The sequence below is a fragment of the Coregonus lavaretus genome, assembly GCF_964263955.1.
Source record: "Coregonus lavaretus genome assembly, chromosome: 8".
Taxonomy (NCBI): Eukaryota; Metazoa; Chordata; class Actinopteri; order Salmoniformes; family Salmonidae; genus Coregonus; species Coregonus lavaretus.
The window spans coordinates 61,523,340-61,544,729 of NC_139995.1; the positions used below are offsets into that span (position 1 = coordinate 61,523,340).

At 42.2% G+C, this 21,390-nt stretch overlaps 1 protein-coding gene across 1 annotated transcript; it reads right to left on the reverse strand.

The window, feature by feature from the left end:
* Positions 1-18,589: 18,589 nt before the first annotated feature.
* Positions 18,590-21,173, reverse strand: barx1 (BARX homeobox 1; the record flags this gene model as incomplete). The annotated part of the gene is made up of 4 exons (XM_084167184.1): positions 18,590-18,757; positions 18,925-19,009; positions 19,308-19,599; positions 20,966-21,173. The coding sequence occupies 4 exons, from the start codon at positions 21,171-21,173 to the stop codon at positions 18,590-18,592; spliced, it is 753 nt and encodes a 250-aa protein (XP_084023310.1).
* Positions 21,174-21,390: the final 217 nt, after the last annotated feature.

The window sequence follows — 21,390 nt, forward strand, 5'->3', positions numbered from 1 at the left end:
TTCATTTTAAGATTCTTCTATTGGTTTTTAAATCAATCCATGATTGTTCACCCCAATACATGTCAGACATGCTTTTAAGTTATGTACCCAGTAGGTCCCTCAGGTCCTCTGGCACTGGGCCTTTTAACTACCCCAAAGCCCAGGACCAAGAGGCATGGAGAGGCAGCCTTTAGTTACTATGCCCCCAGCCTCTGGAATAGCCTGCCAGAGAACCTGAGGGGGGCCGAAACTGTGGACATATTTAAAAGAGATCTTAAAACACGTCTTTTTAGCTTTGTTTTTCCTTAAGGTGCTTTTTAGTCATTCAGTTTTTATTGTTATTATTTGTTTTTATCCTCTTGTGTTTGTTGTCTAGTAAATATTTAAATATTTCCGGTTTTTATTTTTTTTTATTTTTATTTTTTCCCTGTCAAGCACATTGTGCTGTTTAAATAAAGCTTGATTTGATTTGATTTGATTTGAACGGCGCTCGCTGTTGCCCTTAGTGGCCGGTTTCCACGTCATCTCCCAACCGAATACTGACTGACCTGGCTGCAGGTATGACAAAATCAACAGTACAAAACCAAAGACATTGATCTGTTTTAAGCAATTGATCTTGTGTCATCATGTTGTCTATAACCTTTTATACTAACGTCACCAATCGGAGGTTAAAAAAAAGATGATGTAATTCCACCCAATTTGATCTGGTGAAAACGTCAGTTTGTGTAATACAGAAACACATACTGTCCACGTCATGTAAAGTAGCATAATATACATTCATTAGATATGGCAAAATAATTCAATATCTTAATTTAGAATGATAGTAAATTAAGCAAATTCACAGATTATTTTCAATAATAACATATATTTCTCACCGGTTTAACCATTTAGAGATTTTTAAAAAATGCTCCTAAACACAGTTAAACCAGGAGATCTAGTCTAGAGTGTCCATAGGGTCTGTGCAGCAGGCTCAACGTTTGACATCCCTAGCCAGCATCATGGCTTCTTGGGAAATTAACACAATAATAAAACAGATTAAACTACTTCAACGTAATTTCTATTTTCCTCTGAGTATCTGGCCTACTATCGATTAACATCAGGAAGTGATTATGCGCAATTATGCTGCGTGGCGTGAGCGAAGCTGCACTGCGCTGAAGGGGGTGCGCGTTGGAGAGCCAAGGTCGGATGGGTAAATGAGCGTTACCACGCGTTGACCCAGTTCAAAAGATTGATTACTGATTCATTATTGATTAATTACTGCATAATGAGAGGGGCTTCTGATGGTAACGACTCAATGGTGGTGCTGAATGTTACCTGAGGCATAACCTAATTACTGTACTACAGCATGCTAATGACCTTTTCATGATCATGTACTGCTCACAGTTACAGGCAAATATCATTCTGCCTCTGGGGTGGCATTGCCAGCTATAAACAGAATACACGTTTTTATGAATTCTTTATAAATTCCACAAGAACGTAAAAGCATGTTCTGCCTTATTTTACAGTAATGTTGATTGTGTGACATATGGCTATAGGCTAATAATGATTGTGTTTGGCGCATTTTGACGTTTGCTTGCATGGAATAGACGCGTCCCACTGGGCACAGACGTCAGTTCAACGTCTACTTTTGATTTACATTTGGTTGAGTTGTCAACTAACCTGAATTCAACGTGTAATCAACAAAACATTTCACCATGTCATTGGATTTAGGTTCAAAGTAGGGTAAGAAAAAAAAATACAGAATTCCCTTAGTTGATGAATTTTTAAATATCCAATCAGTTTTCCATGTTGATTCAATGTCATCACATATAAAAATATAAAAATAGAAATGTGTGGAACCAATGTTGATTCAACCAGTTTTTGCCCAGTTGGTTGTGTCTGTTAAATTTGTATTAAACTCATTGTTCCTTACATGGGCTTCTTTATAACGAAACATTAACAACACATTATTATTATTATGAAATACAGGAGGTAATTATTTGCATGTTATGCGTTGGCATCTCCTGGCTCCGTTGTAGGTGGTCAGGTGCCAAAAAATGTCACGATGAATCACTTCATTTTATTAGAAGGGGATAGAGAGCAACATGGATGGAATTCCACTGTTACCGTCAGGCCGGCACACTTGGGATGAAATATCCACCTCACAGGCTAGCTAAACAGCCTGTATGTCCCCTGTTTTTTTACCTTTATTTAACTAGGCAAGTCAGTTAAGAACAAATTCTTATTTACAATGACGGCCTACACCAGCCAAACCGGGACGACGTTGGGCCAATTGCGCGCCGCCCTATGGGACTCCCAATCACGGCCGGTTGTGATACAGCCTGGAACCGAACCAGGGGGTCTGTAGTGACGCCTCAAGCACTGAGATGCAGTGCCTTAGACCGCTGCGCCACTGGGGAGCCTCTGTCACTATACTCACGAAACGAGAGTGATTTCTGTTGGCATGGTCTGTTTGCCATAGTGATATCGTTGTAGGCTAACCAGGGCAGGCTCTAGCCTTTTGTGGACCCTAAGGGAGATTTGGTTGCCCCCCCCACCCCCCCGGCAAAACATTTTAGTGGCCCCTCCGTTGATGGCGGAGAGAAACATTTAAGTTATAAAGTTCATTTCCTAGGTGAAAAATGTGTTGTTGTGCCCTTGAGCAAGGCACTTAACCCTAATTGCTCCAGGGTCGCCGTCAATAATGGCTGATCCCTGGCCGTGACCCCACTCTCCGAGGGTGTCTCAGGGGGAGTGGGATATGGAGTCGGTTATAATGTTGTCACAGTGTGGAGTCAGTTATAATGTTGTCACAGTGTGGAGTCGGTTATAATGTTGTCACAGTGTGGAGTCAGTTATAATGTTGTCACAGTGTGGATTCAGTTATAATGTTGTCACAGTGTGGAGTCGGTTATAATGTTGTCACAGTGTGGAGTCAGTTATAATGTTGTCAGAGTGTGGAGTCAGTTATAATGTTGTCACAGTGTGGAGTCGGTTATAATGTTGTCACAGTGTGGAGTCAGTTATAATGTTGTCACAGTGTGGAGTCAGTTATAATGTTGTCACAGTGTGGAGTCGGTTATAATGTTGTCACAGTGTGGAGTCGGTTATAATGTTGTCACAGTGTGGAGTCAGTTATAATGTTGTCACAGTGTGGAGTCGGTTATAATGTTGTCACAGTGTGGAGTCGGTTATAATGTTGTCACAGTGTGGAGTCAGTTATAATGTTGTCACAGTGTGGAGTCGGTTATAATGTTGTCACAGTGTGGAGTCAGTTATAATGTTGTCACAGTGTGGAGTCGGTTATAATGTTGTCACAGTGTGGAGTCAGTTATAATGTTGTCACAGTGTGGAGTCAGTTATAATGTTGTCACAGTGTGGAGTCGGTTATAATGTTGTCACAGTGTGGAGTCAGTTATAATGTTGTCACAGTGTGGAGTCAGTTATAATGTTGTCACAGTGTGGAGTCAGTCCCTATCCATCTGGTCTGATGTAATTATATGTTCTTATTGTCCTCTTAGTCTTTCTATTTCTATGGAAGATGCCAAAACTTTGGAGATAACAATAGATAGTGAAGTCAAAGATACTGGTTTCCCCTATCCATCCGGTTTGCCCTGTCCATCTGGTTTCCCCTATCCATCTGGTTTGCCCTGTCCATCTGGTTTCCCCTATCCATCTGGTTTCCCTATCCATCTGGTTTCCCTATCCATCTGGTTTCCCTATCCATCTGGTTTCCTCTATCCATCTGGTTTCCCCTGTCCATCTGGTTTCCCCTATCCATCTGGTTTCCCCTATCCATCTGGTTTCCCCTATCCATCTGGTTTCCCCTATCCATCTGGTTTCCCTTATCCATCTGGTTTCCAGTTTCCCCTATCCATCTGGTTTCCCCTATCCATCTGGTTTCCCCTATCCATCTGGTTTCCTCTATCCATCTGGTTTCCCCTGTCCATCTGGTTTCCCCTATCCATCTGGTTTCCCCTATCCATCTGGTTTCCCCTATCCATCTGGTTTCCCCTATCCATCTGGTTTCCCCCTATCCATCTGGTTTCCCTATCCATCTGGTTTCCCTCTATCCATCTGGTTTCCTCTATCCATCTGGTTTCCCCTATCCATCTGGTTTCCCTATCCATCTGGTTTCCCCTATCCATCTGGTTTCCCCTATCCATCTGGTTTCCCCCTATCCATCTGGTTTCCCCTATCCATCTGGTTTCCCTATCCATCTGGTTTCCCCTATCCATCTGGTTTCCTCTATCCATCTGGTTTCCCCTATCCATCTGGTTTCCCCCTATCCATCTGGTTTCCCTATCCATCTGGTTTCCCTCTATCCATCTGGTTTCCTCTATCCATCTGGTTTCCCCTATCCATCTGGTTTCCCCTATCCATCCTGGTTTCCCCTATCCATCTGGTTCCCCCTATCCATCTGGTTTCCCCTATCCATCTGGTTTCCCCTATCAATCTGGTTCCCCCTATCCATCTGGTTTCCCTATCCATCTGGTTTCCCCTATCCATCTGGTTTCCCCTATCCATCTGGTTTCCCCTATCCATCTGGTTTCCCCCTATCCATCTGGTTTCCCCTATCCATCTGGTTTCCCCTATCCATCTGGTTTCCCTATCCATCTGGTTTCCCCTATCCATCTGGTTTCCCTATCCATCTGGTTTCCCCTATCCATCTGGTTTCCCTATCCATCTGGTTTCCCCTATCCATCTGGTTTCCCCCTATCCATCTGGTTTCCCCTATCCATCTGGTTTGCCCTGTCCATCTGGTTTCCCCTATCCATCTGGTTTCCCCTATCCATCTGGTTTCCCTATCCATCTGGTTTCCCCTATCCATCTGGTTTCCCCTATCCATCTGGTTTCCCCTATCCATCTGGTTTCCTCTATCCATCTGGTTTCCCCTATCCATCTGGTTTCCCCTATCCATCTGGTTTCCTCCTATCCATCTGGTTTCCCCTATCCATCTGGTTTCCCCTGTCCATCTGGTTTCCCCTATCCATCTGGTTTCCCCTATCCATCTGGTTTCCCCTATCCATCTGGTTCCCCCTATCCATCTGGTTTCCCTATCCATCTGGTTCCCCTATCCATCTGGTTCCCCCTATCCATCTGGTTTCCCCTATCCATCTGGTTTCCCCTATCCATCTGGTTCCCCCTATCCATCTGGTTTCCCTATCCATCTGGTTCCCCTATCCATCTGGTTCCCCCTATCCATCTGGTTTTCCCTATCTATCTGGTTTCCATCTGTGGTGAAGTTTTCCCTACATGCTTATGACAAATCCAGCTCCAGAACCAGCCATAGTCTAGCCAGCTGGCTAATCTTTTGAATACGGTGTAGCAACAACAGATAACATTAGTTAGCTAGATATAATTATAATATAATGGTGCCGGAGGGGATGGCTGCTGTTTTACGGGCTTCTAACCAACTGTGCAATTTTCGCATTGTTTGTAACTTATTTTGTACATAAAGTTCATGCTATTGTCTCTTATGACCGAAAAGAGCTTCTGGACATCAGAACAGCGATTACTCACCTCGAACTGGACGAAGATTTTTTATTTAATGAGTCTTACGCGAAGGACATACTGCTTCCCGGAGACCAGGACCAAAATCCTGTCATTCGCGTGAAGAATAGACGGAGATACAGGGGGAGAAGGTCGGGGTGCCCTGTGAGGATTCCTAGGCGAGTGAGTAAATCGCCACTACCATCGGTTTTATTGGCCAACGTGCAATCACTGGAAAACAAATAGGATGATCTACAGTCGAGACTATCCTACCAACGGGACATTAAAACTATAATATCTTATGTTTCACCGAGTCGTGGCTGAACGACAACACGGATAATATAGAGCTGGCTGGGTTTTCCGTGCATCGGCAGGACAGAGCAGCTACGTCTGGTAAGACGAGGGGTGGGGGGGGGTGTCTATTTGTCAATAACAGCTGGTGCGCGATGTCTAATACCGCCAGAGGTAGAGTATCTCATGATGAGCTGTAGACCCACTATCTACCAAGAGAGTTCTCATCTATATTATTCCTAGCCGTCTATTTACCACCACAAACCGATGCTGGCACTAAGACCGCACTCAACGAGCCGTATAAGGCCATAAGCAAACAAGAAAAAGCTCATCCAGAAGCGGTGCTCCTAGTGGCCTGGGACTTTAATGCAGGCAAACTTAAATCCGTTTTACCTCATTTCTTACAGCATGTCACATGTGCAACCAGAAGAAAAAAAACTCTAGACCACCTTTATTCCACACACAGAGACGCATACAAAGCTCTCCCTCGCCCACAATTTGGCAAATCTGACCATAATTCCTGCTTACAGTGGGGGAAAAAAGTATTTAGTCAGCCACCAATTGTGCAAGTTCTCCCACTTAAAAAGATGAGAGGGGCCTGTAATTTTCATCATAGGTACACGTCAACTATGACAGACAAATTGAGAAAACATTTTTTGTAATGAATTTATTTGCAAATTATGGTGGAAAAGAAGTATTTGGTCACCTACAAACAAGCAAGATTTCTGGCTCTCACAGACCTGTAACTTCTTCTTTAAGAGGCTCCTCTGTCCTCCACTCGTTATCTGTATTAATGGCACCTGTTTGAACTTGTTATCAGTATAAAAGACACCTGTCCACAACCTCAAACAGTCACACTCCAAACTCCACTATGGCCAAGACCAAAGAGCTGTCAAAGGACACCAGAAACAAAATTGTAGACCTGCAACAGGCTGGGAAGACTGAATCTGCAATCGGTAAGCAGCTTGGTTTGAAGAAATCAACTGTGGGAGCAATTATTAGGAAATGGAAACCACTGATAATCTCCCTCGATCTGGGGCTCCACGCAAGATCTCACCCTGTGGGGTCAAAATGATCACAAGAACGGTGAGCAAAAATCCCAGAACCACACGGGGGGACCTAGTGAATGACCTGCAGAGAGCTGGGACCAAAGTAACAAAGCCTACCATCAGTAACACACTACGCCGCCAGGGACTCAAATCCTGCAGTGCCAGAAGTGTCCCCCTGCTTAAGCCAGTACATGTCCAGGCCCGTCTGAAGTTTGCTAGAGTGCATTTGGATGATCCAGAAGAGGATTGGGAGAATGTCATATGGTCAGATGAAACCAAAATAGAACTTTTTGGTAAAAACTCAACTCGTCGTGTTTGGAGGACAAAGAATGCTGAGTTGCATCCAAAGAACGCCATACCTACTGTGAAGCATGGGGGTGCAAACATCATGCTTTGGGGCTGTTTTTCTGCAAAGGGACCAGGACAACTGATCCGTGTAAAGGAAAGAATGTATGGGGCCATGTATCGTGAGATTTTGAGTGAAAACCTCCTTCCATCAGCAAGGGCATTGAAGATGAAACGTGGCTGGGTCTTTCAGCATGACAATGATCCCAAACACACCGCCCGGGCAACGAAGGAGTGGCTTTGTAAGAAGCATTTCAAGGTCTTGGAGTGGCCTAGCCAGTCTCCAGATCTCAACCCCATAGAATATCTTTGGAGGGAGTTGAAAGTCTGTGTTGCCCAGCGACAGCCCCAAAACATCACTGCTCTAGAGGAGATCTGCATGGAGGAATGGGCCAAAATACCAGCAACAGTGTGTGAAAACCTTGTGAAGACTTACAGAAAACGTTTGACCTGTGTCATTGCCAACAAAGGGTATATAAAAAAGTATTGAGAAACTTTTGTTATTGACCAAATACTTATTTTCCACCATAGTTTGCAAATAAATTCATTAAAAATCCTACAATGTTATTTTCTGGATTTTTTTTCTCATTTTGTCTGTCATAGCTGACGTGTACCTATGATGAAAATTACAGGCCTCTCTCATCTTTTTAAGTGGGAGAACTTGCACAATTGGTGGCTGACTAAATACTTTTTTTCCCCACTGTACAAGCAAAAACTAAAGGAAGTACCAGTGACTCGCTCAATACAGAAGTGGTCAGATGACGTGGATGCTACGCTACAGGACTGTTTTGCTAGCACAGACTGGAATATGTTCCTTGAATCATCCAATGGCGTTGAAGAGTATACCACCTCAGTCACTGGCTTCATCAATAAGTGCATCGATGACGTCATCCCCACAGTGACTGTACGTACATACCCCAACCAGAAGCCATGGATTACAGGCAACATCCGCACCGAGCTAAAGGCTAGAGCTGCCGCTTTCAAGGAGCGGGACACTAATCCAGACGCTTATAAGAAATCCCGCTATGCCCTCCAACGAACCATCAAACAGGCAAAGCGTCAATACAGGACTAAGATTGAATCCTACTACACAGGCTCTGACACTCGTCGGATATGGCAGGGCTTGCAAACTATTATGGACTACAAAGGGAAACCCAGCCGCAAGCTGCCCAGTGACGCGAGCCTACCAGACGAGCTAAATGCCTTTTATGCTCGCTTTTGAGGCAAGCAACACTGAAGCACACATGAGAGCACCAGCTGTTACGGACGACTGTGTGATCACGCTCTCCGTAGCCGATGTGAGCAAGACCGCATACCGCCCCAACCGATCCACTGATGACGCAATCTCAATCGCCCTCCACACTGCCCTTTCCCACCTGGACAAAAGGAACACCTATGTGAGAATGCTGTTCATTGACTACAGCTCAGCGTTCAACACCGTAGTGCCCACAAAGCTCATCACTAAGCTAAGGACCCTGGGACTAAACACCTCCCTCTGCAACTGGATCCTGGAATTCCTGACGGGCCGCCCCCCGGGTGGTAAGGGTAGGCAACAACACATATGCCACGCTGATCCTCAACACCGGGTCCCTTCAAGGGTGCATGATTAGTTCTCTCCTGTACTCCCTGTTCACCCATGACTGCGTGGCCAAGCACGACTCCAACACCATCATTAAGTTTGCTGACGACACAACAGTGGTAGGCCTGATCACCGACAACGATGAGACAGCCTATAGGGAGGAGGTCAGAGACCTGGCAGTCTGGTGCCAGGACAACAACCTCTCCCTCAATGTGAGCAAGACAAAGGAGAATCTTGGACTACAGGAAAAGGAGGGCCGAACATGCCCCCATTAACATTGATGGGGCTGTAGTGGAGAGGGTCGAGAGTTTCAAGTTCCTTGGTGTCCACATCACCAACAAACTATCATGGTCCAAACACACCAAGACAGTCGTCAAGAGGCCACGACAATGCCTTTTCCCCCTCAGGAGACTGAAAAGATTTGACATGGGTCCCCAGATCCTCAAATACTTCTACAGCTGCACCATCGAGAGCATCCTGACTGGTTGCATCACCGCCTGGTTTGGCAACTGCACGGCATCCGACCGTAAGGCGCAACAGAGGGTAGTGCGGACAGCCCAGTACATCACTGGGGCCAAGCTTCCTGCTATCCAGGACCTATATACTAGGCGGTGTCAGAGGAATGCCCAAAAAATTGTCAAAGACTCCAGCCACCCTAGTCATAGACTGTTCTCTCTGCTCCCTCACGGCAAGCGGTACCGGAGCGCCAAGTCTAGGACTAAAAAGCTCCTTAACAGCTTCTACCCTCAAGCCATAAGACCGCTGAGCCATTAATCAAATGGCTACCTGGACTATAAACATTGCCCCCCCCCCCCCTCCCCCTACCTACATGTACAAATTACCTCGACTAACCTGAACTGCACATTGACTCAGTACCGGTAATCTTATTGTGTAACTTTTCTTTTTTTTTACTTTAGTTTATTTAGCAAATATTTTCTTAACTCTATTTCTTGAACTGAATTGTTGGTTAAGGGCTTTTAAGTAAGCATTTCACATTAAGGTCTACACCTGTTGTATTCAGCGCATGTGACAAATAGAATTTGATTTGATTAGATAAGATTAGCATGCTAGCTAGCTACCCTGACAGCTGGATAATGTTAGCATGCTAGCTAGCTACCCTGACAGCTGGATAAGGTTAGCATGCTAGCTAGCTAACCTGACAGCTGGATAAGGTTAGCATGCTAGCTAGCTACCCTGAAAGCTGGATAAGGTTAGCATGCTAGCTAGCTACCCTGACAGCTGGATAAGGTTAGCATGCTAGCTAGCTACCCTGACAGCTGGATAAGGTTAGCATGCTAGCTAGCTACCCTGACAGCTGTCAGTACCCTACTTGTTGTTATTTGAAAAACTGCTCATGCACAACCGAACGTCGATATTGCACCTGGTGCATTGTACTATTCTTACTCTCAATAATAAGTTAGGATCAGAAATGTCATGGTTATCATAATTATTAGTATAATTTATAATTGCCAATAGCCTATCAGATGAGTAGGCCTAGACCTTTACCCTTGGATTCCTATAGCCTATCAGATGAGTAGGCCTTTACCCTTGGATTCCTATAACCTATCAGATGAGTAGGCCTTTACCCTTGGATTCCTATAGCCTATCAGATGAGTAGACCTTTACCCTTGGATTCCTATAGCCTATCAGATGAGTAGGCCTTGACCTTTACCCTTGGATTCCTATAGCCTATCAGATGAGTAGGCCTTTACCCTTGGATTCCTATAGCCTATCAGATGAGTAGACCTTTACCCTTGGATTCCTATAGCCTATCAGATGAGTAGGCCTTTACCCTTGGATTCCTATAGCCTATCAGATGAGTAGGCCTTTACCCTTGGATTCCTATAGCCTATCAGATGAGTAGGCCTTGACCTTTACCCTTGGATTCCTATAACCTATCAGATGAGTAGGCCTTTACCCTTGGATTCCTATAGCCTATCAGATGAGTAGGCCTTTACCCTTGGATTCCTTTAGCCTATCAGATGAGTAGGCCTTGACCTTTACCCTTGGATTCCTATAACCTATCAGATGAGTAGGCCTTTACCCTTGGATTCCTATAGCCTATCAGATGAGTAGGCCTTTACCCTTGGATTCCTATAGCCTATCAGATGAGTAGGCCTTTACCCTTGGATTCCTATAGCCTATCAGATGAGTAGGCCTTTACCCTTGGATTCCTATAGCCTATCAGATGAGTAGGCCTTTACCCTTGGATTCCTATAGCCTATCAGATGAGTAGGCCTTTACCCTTGGATTCCTATAGCCTATCAGATGAGTAGGCCTTTACCCTTGGATTCCTATAGCCTATCAGATGAGTAGGCCTTTACCCTTGGATTCCTATAGCCTATCAGATGAGTAGGCCTTTACCCTTGGATTCCTATAGCCTATCAGATGAGTAGGCCTTTACCCTTGGATTCCTATAGCCTATCAGATGAGTAGGCCTTTACCCTTGGATTCCTATAGCCTATCAGATGAGTAGGCCTTGACCTTTACCCTTGGATTCGTGATACAGGATAATAAATGTAAGAGGCAACTATAAAAGTATACACAGTATTTGACGCTGCAGCCATGGGAACTATTTCCATAATAGAGTGTTGTGATAGTGTAAACATTATTTAAATCAAATCAAGACTGTTGATCAATCTGCATAATTCGTATCGCTTCCAGACCACATACCAGGCCAAACATCAATAGCCATTTAACCTAAATATTGGCATTTTGTTCAAAGCAAATCAATGACATTTTTAACAATTCCATGTGAATCAAATGTTAATTTATACATTTTTTAAAAATGATGCTTCTAATTATATTACTATTCTATATAGTATATATATATTTTATATTATATATTATATACTATAATTCTTCTTCTTCTTTTATTTGTATATTTATTTCAATCCCCGTCGAAGAAAATAAATTCATATTGCTGAAGTGAATGGACCAGAGTCTCCAGGAGCGTTAAACCTGCAGGTGTTTATATTTTGAGGTTCTTTGGCTATTCATCTACAGATTATATATCTAATTTTCCATAAGGGCTAGCCATCTTGGTAAAGTGATATGTTGTCAAAGTGTTTTTTGTGCGCAAGGCGGGTAGGCTACCTTACATCCAAACAGTCATGTAATTAAGCATATTGAATGCCACGTAAAGTGCTTTTTAAATTGTATCATATTTTGGAGAGGAGGCTCACAGGTTTCTTCAGTTCCTCGAGGATGAAGTTTTGCTGAAATGAGTATTGCGGAAAAATCTACAAAAACAAACAAAAAGCGCGTTATAAAAACAGCCTTACGTCACGTCGAATGAATTGTTTTATTCATGTGGCGTTGACTTATTGTTTTGTATTAAAATCCATTTAGGCCTATAGTTTTTATTGGTGAGGTGTCATCAAAAAGGTTTGTTTATGTTGTAAGATTGAGTTCGGTGATGGTCACCAAATTCCCTAAGCGAAAGCACTGTAGGCTACAAAGCGTTATAATATATCGTGGAGATACTTGTAGTCAGCTGAGTAGGCCTATTTGTCTGTGAGACGTTGAGTTGATATTGTCCTTGTATTTCCTATCGGGTACTGTTATAGATACTGTATCTCCAGGCTATGGAAAACATGTATCATTAACATTTAGCATTTGACAAGGGCCTTTCCTTTACTGTCAGCCCTATTTGTTGTTTATTACACTAATATAATATTTATAACATTATATTTATTATCTATTTTATCTAAGTGTAGGCTATAGCATAGCCTTGAAGTTCTGTTCTAGTCCATAGGCTAAGCCTTTGGTGTGATATGATACAATATGTCAATGTTTTTTTTTTTTTTTTTTTTGTATAGGCTATCAAAAAACGATTAAATGTAAACTGAAATATTTTGCTATGGCCTAAATTATTAATTGCATTTCATTGTAGCCTAATTCATAAAAGTTATAGGCCTATTGCCCAGTAACATTATTGTTAAAACGGGGCATTGTTTGGTTTTGTTTCCATCCAAGCCTATCTTCTTAGGCTAGTATGCATCCAACATCGTTCCCCCCAAAAAGTGTATGTTATATAGCTACTTAATCGCACCGTAAGAGTAGATTGAATATGAAACACTTTCATTTCACATATCAACACAAATCAACTATAGTCTATCTATGTCATCTTGTCACGGGCCAGTGTGTTTCTAGGGGCTCTTCTGTGCTTTCAAGACAAATGGGAACTCGGAAAAAAGTGAAGTCAAATCATGACGTTAGTGATCTTCAGGTCGGAGCTCTACCAAGAGGCCCGAGCTCCCGACCTGGAATTCCCGAGTTGGGTGACTGTTCAAAATGATTTTTCCCAATCGGAGCTCGTTTTTTCCGAGTTCCCAGTTGTCTTGAACGCACTGAAATTGGAAATTGGATATTTCAGAGTTCTGAGGTCCGTGTTCCCAGTTGTTTTGAATGCAGCATGAATCTGCTGCCTGCAAGTGTAGAAAACGGGCCAGGATCGCATCTCTGTGATTGGAGGGTCTACTCTTCTGAAGTTTCTGTAAAATGACTGATAGGTGAGCTTCAGTTCTCTGTCTGTCTGTCTGTCTGTCTGTCTGTCTGTCTGTCTGTCTGTCTGTCTGTCTGTCTGTCTGTCTGTCTGTCTGTCTGTCTGTCTGTCTGTCTGTCTATGTCTGGTTAAAAACAATTGGAAACTTTGAAAAAAACAAGCTCCAACTGGGAAACTCGTTTTGAACGGTCATCCAACTCGGACATCTTTCCTAAGCTCCGACTTTCCGACCTGAAGATCACTAATGTCATGAAGTCATGATTTCACATTTTCCGAGTTCTCAGTTGTCTTGAAAGCACCATTACACCTGCCAACTGAGAGACTGCGTCACGGTGCATAAAAGTGCGTGGCACGTCAGTTTATGCCATGTTCACGTGCTTGTCGGAACTAGGAAACACTGAGATTTCATACTTGCTAATTGGTTGTAGTTATACAAGTGCCTCGTTCAACGAATCAGCAAGTCAAACATTTCCGAGTTTCCTAGTTCTGAGTAGCATGTGAATGCGGCATAAACGGTTGTGACTAGATGGAATACAGTAAAAAAGTTGCATGTTCAAGACGCTTTGAGGAGAAATGTAGAATTCTAGCTAACCCTTACCCTTTTCCTAACCTTAACCTAATTATCCTAACCTGTTACATTAATTATCCTAACCTGCTGCGTAAGATCTCCTAACCTGCTACGAAAAAGTCACTTCTGTTCGTAGCTGTATTCCATTTAGTCAAAACCCAGGTAAATGGAGACAGAGAGGACGTGTTATAGGAAGATGTAAAAACAATACTCCTCAAGTAACACAATAAACATCATTGAGAGTTTTTCAACCCAGTGATTCTGGAGAAGGCCATTATGAAGAAATGTCGACAAAGGTTATTTAACCAATCTGTCCGTTGCCTTGGAATCTACAGTAATTTAGTCTATATTCAAATCAACAGAAGTTAATTTAAGTCAAATCCTTTGATGTGAAGACTTCTGTAAATATTTCTCTAAGAATAAATAACTTCGAGTCTCTGAAAATATTCTTGCGTTACCACATATTTACCAGGCAATGTAAACACGCCCTCACAGAACTGGAGGGTTTAATGAAAATTGAAGATCTCCCGCAACCAACTTTATTGCTAAACACTTGAAATGGAACATTTAAAAAAGCCATCGTCCTGTGATGTGGCTCAACCTAACTGCTTTATTTGAAGAGCGTCACCAGCAGCTAGGCTGAGGTTATGCTGTTTGCAGGCCTATAAATATATATCACTTTGAAAGGAGGAAAATGTCAATAATCTCACTGCGACTAAAAACATAAAAATGCTACATTGATATTTGTTAGATGCTAAATAGTTGATGCTCCTGTTACATCGTGTTTGATCATCTTTCAGCGCCTGTTGCAGTCTGGTATGTGGATACAGAGTAGCCTAAATAATCTTTATTTTCACTGTTGTTGTTAAATTTGCAAAACGTTTAGGTTTAATTGTGCGTATTAATCCCATACTGCTATACAAAACGAATGCATCAGACAGTCCTTTCTTGTCAAAGATTGTTACGGCTACAAAATAGGGTGACCACATTTAAAATACCCAAATGCGGGACAAAGGGATGATTTAGCCGGACATTTGGGACAAGAAAAACCTCCCGGATCATTGAAGCGCCTATACTCCTTGTCCTCGCGCAAAATGTGGTCGTGCAGAAACGAGATACTAAATGTCTGGCTGTTTTATGAAAATCTGGAAATACTTGGCCAAGGAAACATTTCTGGTTGGTCTCGGGAAATGTAAAACAGTTAGGAAGGGGAGACTTTAAAAACCGAATTGAGTGAAGAAGCAGCAAATATGTTGAATGGGTACTAACGAGCATGGAGAGCCTCGCAAGGTTGACGAAATCACCTTATATATGTTCTGTCTAATATGACTATTTATTTACTTTTGTAGCTCTTCATCAGCTCTTCAACTGTCCTCCAACTTCAGCTGGAATTTAGACCGAAAGGATTTCACACGTGATGGATATTACATTGGCCTGTAAGCCTCGCCTTGCGCTGCACAGAATATCAGATCTCAACAATGATTGGAGAAGTGTTTAACATCAACAGTAGCACAACATTATCCTTTATATCTCTTATCAAAAAGGCCAAGGTGACTGCAAACAGAGATCTGCATATGACGAGATGCTCATGTCTCCGCCCTAACTATGGGAGTCGTTGTCCCAAAGGCATAAAGACAGGCGACAAGTTTAGATCACCAATAAGCCCATAGAAACGCATTGGGCTTATTTTGGACAGATTTAGGCGAGATTGAAACCTCGAGCTTTGCCTCTTCCTTCTACTGCAAAAGATACAGGTTGGAATGTCTGACTGAAATACCAGACAAAACGACATTTTTTTGTAAATTAGTGGCGTTTGAATTTGTTGATAAAATTCGGGACATAATTATTTGGTTGCGGGACGCGGACAAGGGGCCAAAATGCGGGACTGACCTTAGCTACAATGGACGATAGGAGTAGGACACTAGACTTACTGTGTAGATGCATGGTCAGCAACCTGGTCAGGAACATGCCCCGGAACACTGGGTCTCTGCTGCGGCACATCGGTGATTGTTCTTATTGGGGGGAATTCCGACCCTAGTTAGGCGGGCATAAATAGAACATAATTCCTCTTTTATGCACTTTTCTCTCTACGCATATTCTGACGAATAAAGCACGAGAATAGCATGCTATTCACCCGCTATTCGTTTGGGGTGGGAATCAAATAAATGAAGGTGTGGCGGAGGTGTTTCTACAGATACACCGTATTCTGACCTTGATTTAATTCCCTCATAATTCCATCACATTTAAATGCGAGGAGAAACGATGAATAAGGTTGAGCAACCTGTGGGTTCCAAGTTGGAAAAGCATCTGTTTTATTTTCTTTCTGATATAAATAACACCATTCCCCATGCACTGTAATTTACAAATTGATAAGAGCTCTTGATAAGAGCTGGGTAAATGAGGAAGCCGTTTGGAGAAGGGGATTGTAAATATAAATTACAAATGTTTTAGATCTATTTTACCTTCTGATTGCTGGCGACAATAATGCAATAGTGGATCATATTAGGCTAACGTATTACAACCTGTGCAATCATTTGGGACATGTACCCAATTTGAATCATTATGGAACGCAGACCATACAGCCTGGAGCACGGTCCACGACTGGACCATTGGCATCACAGTTCCATGATTAGTGGGGATTATTAGGGAGATTAGGACTACTGGTCAACCCCTATTGGACACTTTTCTCACCTTCCAATATTTCATGGATTGAACAATTAAATATGGCAACTTTCAGGATGAATTAAACCATGGTATTTTTGATTCACCAATATATTTCGTGCATAAAGGCTCTCCAATCCAGTTTTTATTATTATTCATAAACACTTTCCTAACCCCCCCCCCCCCCCCCCCCCCATAATATACAAGATCAGAGTATTTTTTAATCTACTAATTGCTGCTGAAAAGGAGAAGAAGATACAGGTTGGTCCTCTGTAGCTCAGCTGGTAGAGCATGGCGCTTGTAACGCTGGCGACAATGGGTTCGATCCCCGGGACCACCCATACGTAAAAATGTATGCGCAAATGACTGTAAGTCGCTTTGGATAAAAGCATCTGCTAAATTGCATATTAAGTTATATTAAGAATATGCATGGATTTCTTTCATTGATCCCTAATATTCTGAACCGTTCCCTCAATATATTACAGTGAGTCTGTAGAGCAAATTAAAGGTACACCAAATTTAATGGGATGGATTTCGATAAATGTACTGAAAACCTTATTGAATGAAAACTCCACAAGAAAATATATTGGCTAGCAAGTGGCAGGGTTTTCAGCGGTTTAATATAAATGTATTCAGTGCGAGCAAGAGAACCACATTTAGCAGACGCTCTTATCCAGAGCGACTTATTTTTCTTCCATACTGGCCCCCCGTGGGAAGCGAACCCACAACCCTGGCGTTGCAAGCGCCATGCTCTACCAACTGAGCTAAACCTCGCCTGCAAAGCCAATTACACACCTTCATAAGGTATGTCTTGAATATCAACTACTGAGAAATAGGTAGGAAAGGCATACATTTCCTATGTCTGAATCGGGCCAATTGGGAATATGAGAGAGAGGATACTATTCGGCAAAAACGACACATGTTGTAGAGCGTTCTTCACGCATACCTGCACTATTCCCATTTAAAAGTTTGTTGGTGACACCATTGTTGAAAGTGAATTACAATGGCCTCCGAGCCTAAAGGCCAGCATTTAGTTGAGATGTAATTTAACCAGAATGGTTATTTGTTTCTTAATTAAATACGTGTGATTAGATCATTATGTTTGCAATATTTGCAACATGACAGTACCATTTGCATTTTGAGTGGCAGCACTAATTATTATAATATTGTATTTGCCTTTAGGCCTACAGTAGCAGTTATGAGTCTTCACATTGAAGAACCGAGAAGCTGCCTATGTTGTGTGGCGTTAGCCTACTACCAAAAAGTGATATTATTGAGCATTCCTATTTCGTTTTGGTCGTTACATTTCGTTTTCGTTCAACTCAAGCCAGAGCTCCATATCATGCAGAATTGTGCGTAATGTTAGGCCTACCTACCAAGAACTTGTAGCACTGATAAAATGTTACAAGTAAACGATTTTACATCACAGCGCTGGAACAGAATAAAGCCGAGAGATACGAAACCATAAGTGTAGGTGAATGGAAATGCTTTGGGGGTAAAATGACCTCCCAGCTGCCAACAACATCAACATTCTCATGTGACTGCAGGAAATATAAAATGTGGTCTAATTTCCTTTCTATAAAAAAAATAAAAGAACGATTAAGTGTAAGTGGAAAAATATTTAATTACATCCAACAATGTCCTTATAATAAAAACATAGCTTCATAAATCATGTAAATATGCAAAACAAAGGCAGAACAGATCAGAAGAAGTGTGTGTAAAGTGGGTCCTTTGAATGGAGGCAATGAAAAAGTGGACCTACTGCTCGATGTGTGCGTCTCTGTCCCTTCCTCCCCTCCACTACCGCTCCGTAACGGTTAGTTCGGCGTGACGCGGGTGGGAGCATAGGTATTGAGAACACATTGATTACGAAAGAAGACGTGACAATATCATACGAAAAGTAACCTCGTCCCAAGGAGGAAGTGTCTGAAGAACGATACTAGTAATAAAAAATAGAGTTCCGCCTCTTCTACGGGAGGCCAACATCAGTCTCTCTGTATGTAAGTGCCAAAACATTCGAAGTCAAGGGCAAAGGTACTTCGATCCAACGGTCGACCACCATTACGCATCCCGGAGACTGTATGAACGTCTGGTGAACGTCTTCAGAGAGTTGTTAGTTAGTCGGAGCACCAACATTATTATTCCTCTTGGTTAGTGTCTGAATGTGACGAGGTGGAACCGTCGGACTGACGGTCGACGTCTCCAGACCTCTCCTGCTCCGAAAGCTGCTCGCTCGAGGGGATGGAATTCTTCTTCGGGCGGCCTTTTGGTTTGGTTGGAGATTCCAATCCTCCTCCTTGTAGGACCTGTAAAGTTGGAACAATTCAAGTTTTAAAACTACTAAATAGTCTACAATTAAACTGTTTAGGCCTACCATAAAACCAAGTTAATGGACAAGTAAACTAATATCATTATTTATCAAAACCACTCGCCTCCTTGTCAATATTGTTCAGAATAAGAAATAAGAACGTACTATTTTCTTCCATTTCATTCGTCTGTTCTGGTACCAGGTCTTGACTTGTAGTTGACTCAGATCCAGAGACTCAGCCAGATCTATTCTGCACGGGGACAAAGCGGAGATGAGAGATATTTCCTTTCATTTCAATCCAATATCACATCACATCTTGCATTAAAAAGCAGTTGAGTCCATATCTAGCATGTTAAGAGATATATTGCATTCGTGTCAATATCTTGCATTCGTGTCATCAGTCTTATGGGGATATATGACTGATTGTAGGCCTATGTTATTGTGTTGTGTTGTATGTCTGACTAATTTGCGAGTCACTGTTACGCACAGCAAGTATTGCCCCCTGGGGATAAATCAGGTTAATTGAACGGTTCAATTGATTTAAATACCTGTCTGGTGTTGAAAGGTACTTCTGTTTCTCAAATCTTTTCTCCAGGCCCATGAGCTGTAACTCAGTGAAGACCGTCCTGCTCCGGCGGCCCTTCTTGGTCTTGCTGTTGCAGTCTCCGCCGTGTTCCAGCTTGCTCCTGAGGTGGAGGTCCAACGGGAGGTGGTGGGAGGCTGAGCCGCCGTGGAGCCCCGGAGCCCCGGATAGGAGAGCGGAGCCTAACGGTGATCCCAGTGAGCAGGAGAGTGGCGACATGGGGAACTTAAGGATACCCGATTGGTCTGCCTTCAAAACTGTAAGTCAAACAATTTCACGTATAAATTGGATTATCCCCCATTGAACTCCTACACGAAAATAGTAAACTTAACAACGCCTATAGGCTACACACTTGGCTATTATCTTAATTGGTTCTACGTGACGATGACAGATTTTTCTAGTAAAATGTACATTTACATTTAAGTCATTTAGCAGACGCTCTTATCCAGAGCGACTTACAAATTGGTGCAAAATATAGGTTAAAATAAATACAGTAACATTTTATTCTATAATTATAAGAACTATTCGTATTTTATTTGTTATTATGATAGTATTTAAGTAGTAGTATAATAGTAGAAGTAGTACATATATTATCGTTATTTGTATTAGGTATATTACACTAAACCTAGGCCTACTACAAATAATAATAATTTAATTGTAAAATGTAATTGTAATTATTTTATTGTTATCATGCTTATAATAATAGTTTTTATAGTGTAATTAATAATAATTAAATGATACATTCAGTCAATGTCAGGAAATTTAGAAATGTAATAACTTGGTTGAAATATTGATAAGCAAACCTATTATGCATTTACTTCATGAAATGTTTGAATATGTCTGTTTTCTCCCCCACCAACACAATTTCCCTGAGCCAAATTCGTATGGCCCATGACTGCTGACATGCAAAACATAGTGGTCTTCGATAAACAAGGCCTAGTTTTACAAATCGTATGGCCAATCAATGTAAACAGCTTTAACAAAAGGATAATACTATGGTAATTGGACATAGACATGAGCCCAATGCTCTGTAGACACACGCCTGGGTCCAGAACAGAAACAGGCCCGCATCGTCCTTTCTAAAGTTTGGTGACCCAGTGTGACCATTAGCTCGATGAGTGGAAATATTCACAAATGAGTCAAACTTGTCTATACATTTCGATAGACTACAGTTTATATGACAAAATATAGAAACCTTGTTAAAAGTCCAATGGAATTGTAATCTGGTTTTTCAAAAAAAAAAGTATGGTGAATATTGAGTTACTTTGTCGATTGCATATTTTGGGAAGCATCAAAGCAACACTTGGTAGGCCTGCCCTATAGCCTAGTATTCTACACACATTCACAAAAAAATAACCTAGATTGTGCACTTTGTATAAGAAATTATACCAGGGAAACGAATGTAAATCATATGCAAAGATACATCAAATCAATGTTTTACGCGCGCCATTTAGGACAATTAGGCTACTGACAGAACGAGTAGTTTGAGTTGAAAAGCAAAAGCAGTCGTCAAGCGAAGACTAACAAAGACTAATAGCAAATACAATATAATCATTGGAGTAATTTTGAATATAAAGTTGAGTGGGCTACATCTCCCTCTAAACCAAAAGCATCGCAGCTTACCCAGGTGGTTGTGGTATGGCCGCGCCGAGAGCAGAGCTTGTACTCCGAACTTGAGCAGCTCCCCTGCTGGGGTAGACACCTTGTGGTCCGGGTGGTCGGTGAGAATCTCTTCGATCATAAAGCTTCGGTAGCGGTGTGAGTGGGAGCGGTGGTCGGGGTGAGCCTCCGGGGGATAATAGTGAGCCCCCAAGTCCAAGGGACGCTGCATGGTTCAGTTCAGTCCGCGGGAAAGACGGAGTGCAATAAAAGCTTTACTGTTTCTTCCTCCTTGGGCTTAGTCTCTCTCTACCGTAGAGACAGGCATTCACATTAACAATACGTCCTTCCTTACTCTAGAAGGCTGGGAGAGAAGAAGTCACTCTGATGAAGGAAGTTAATAACATCCTGAAGTTGACACTGAAATAAAAAACAGTCCTGTGTTAGTT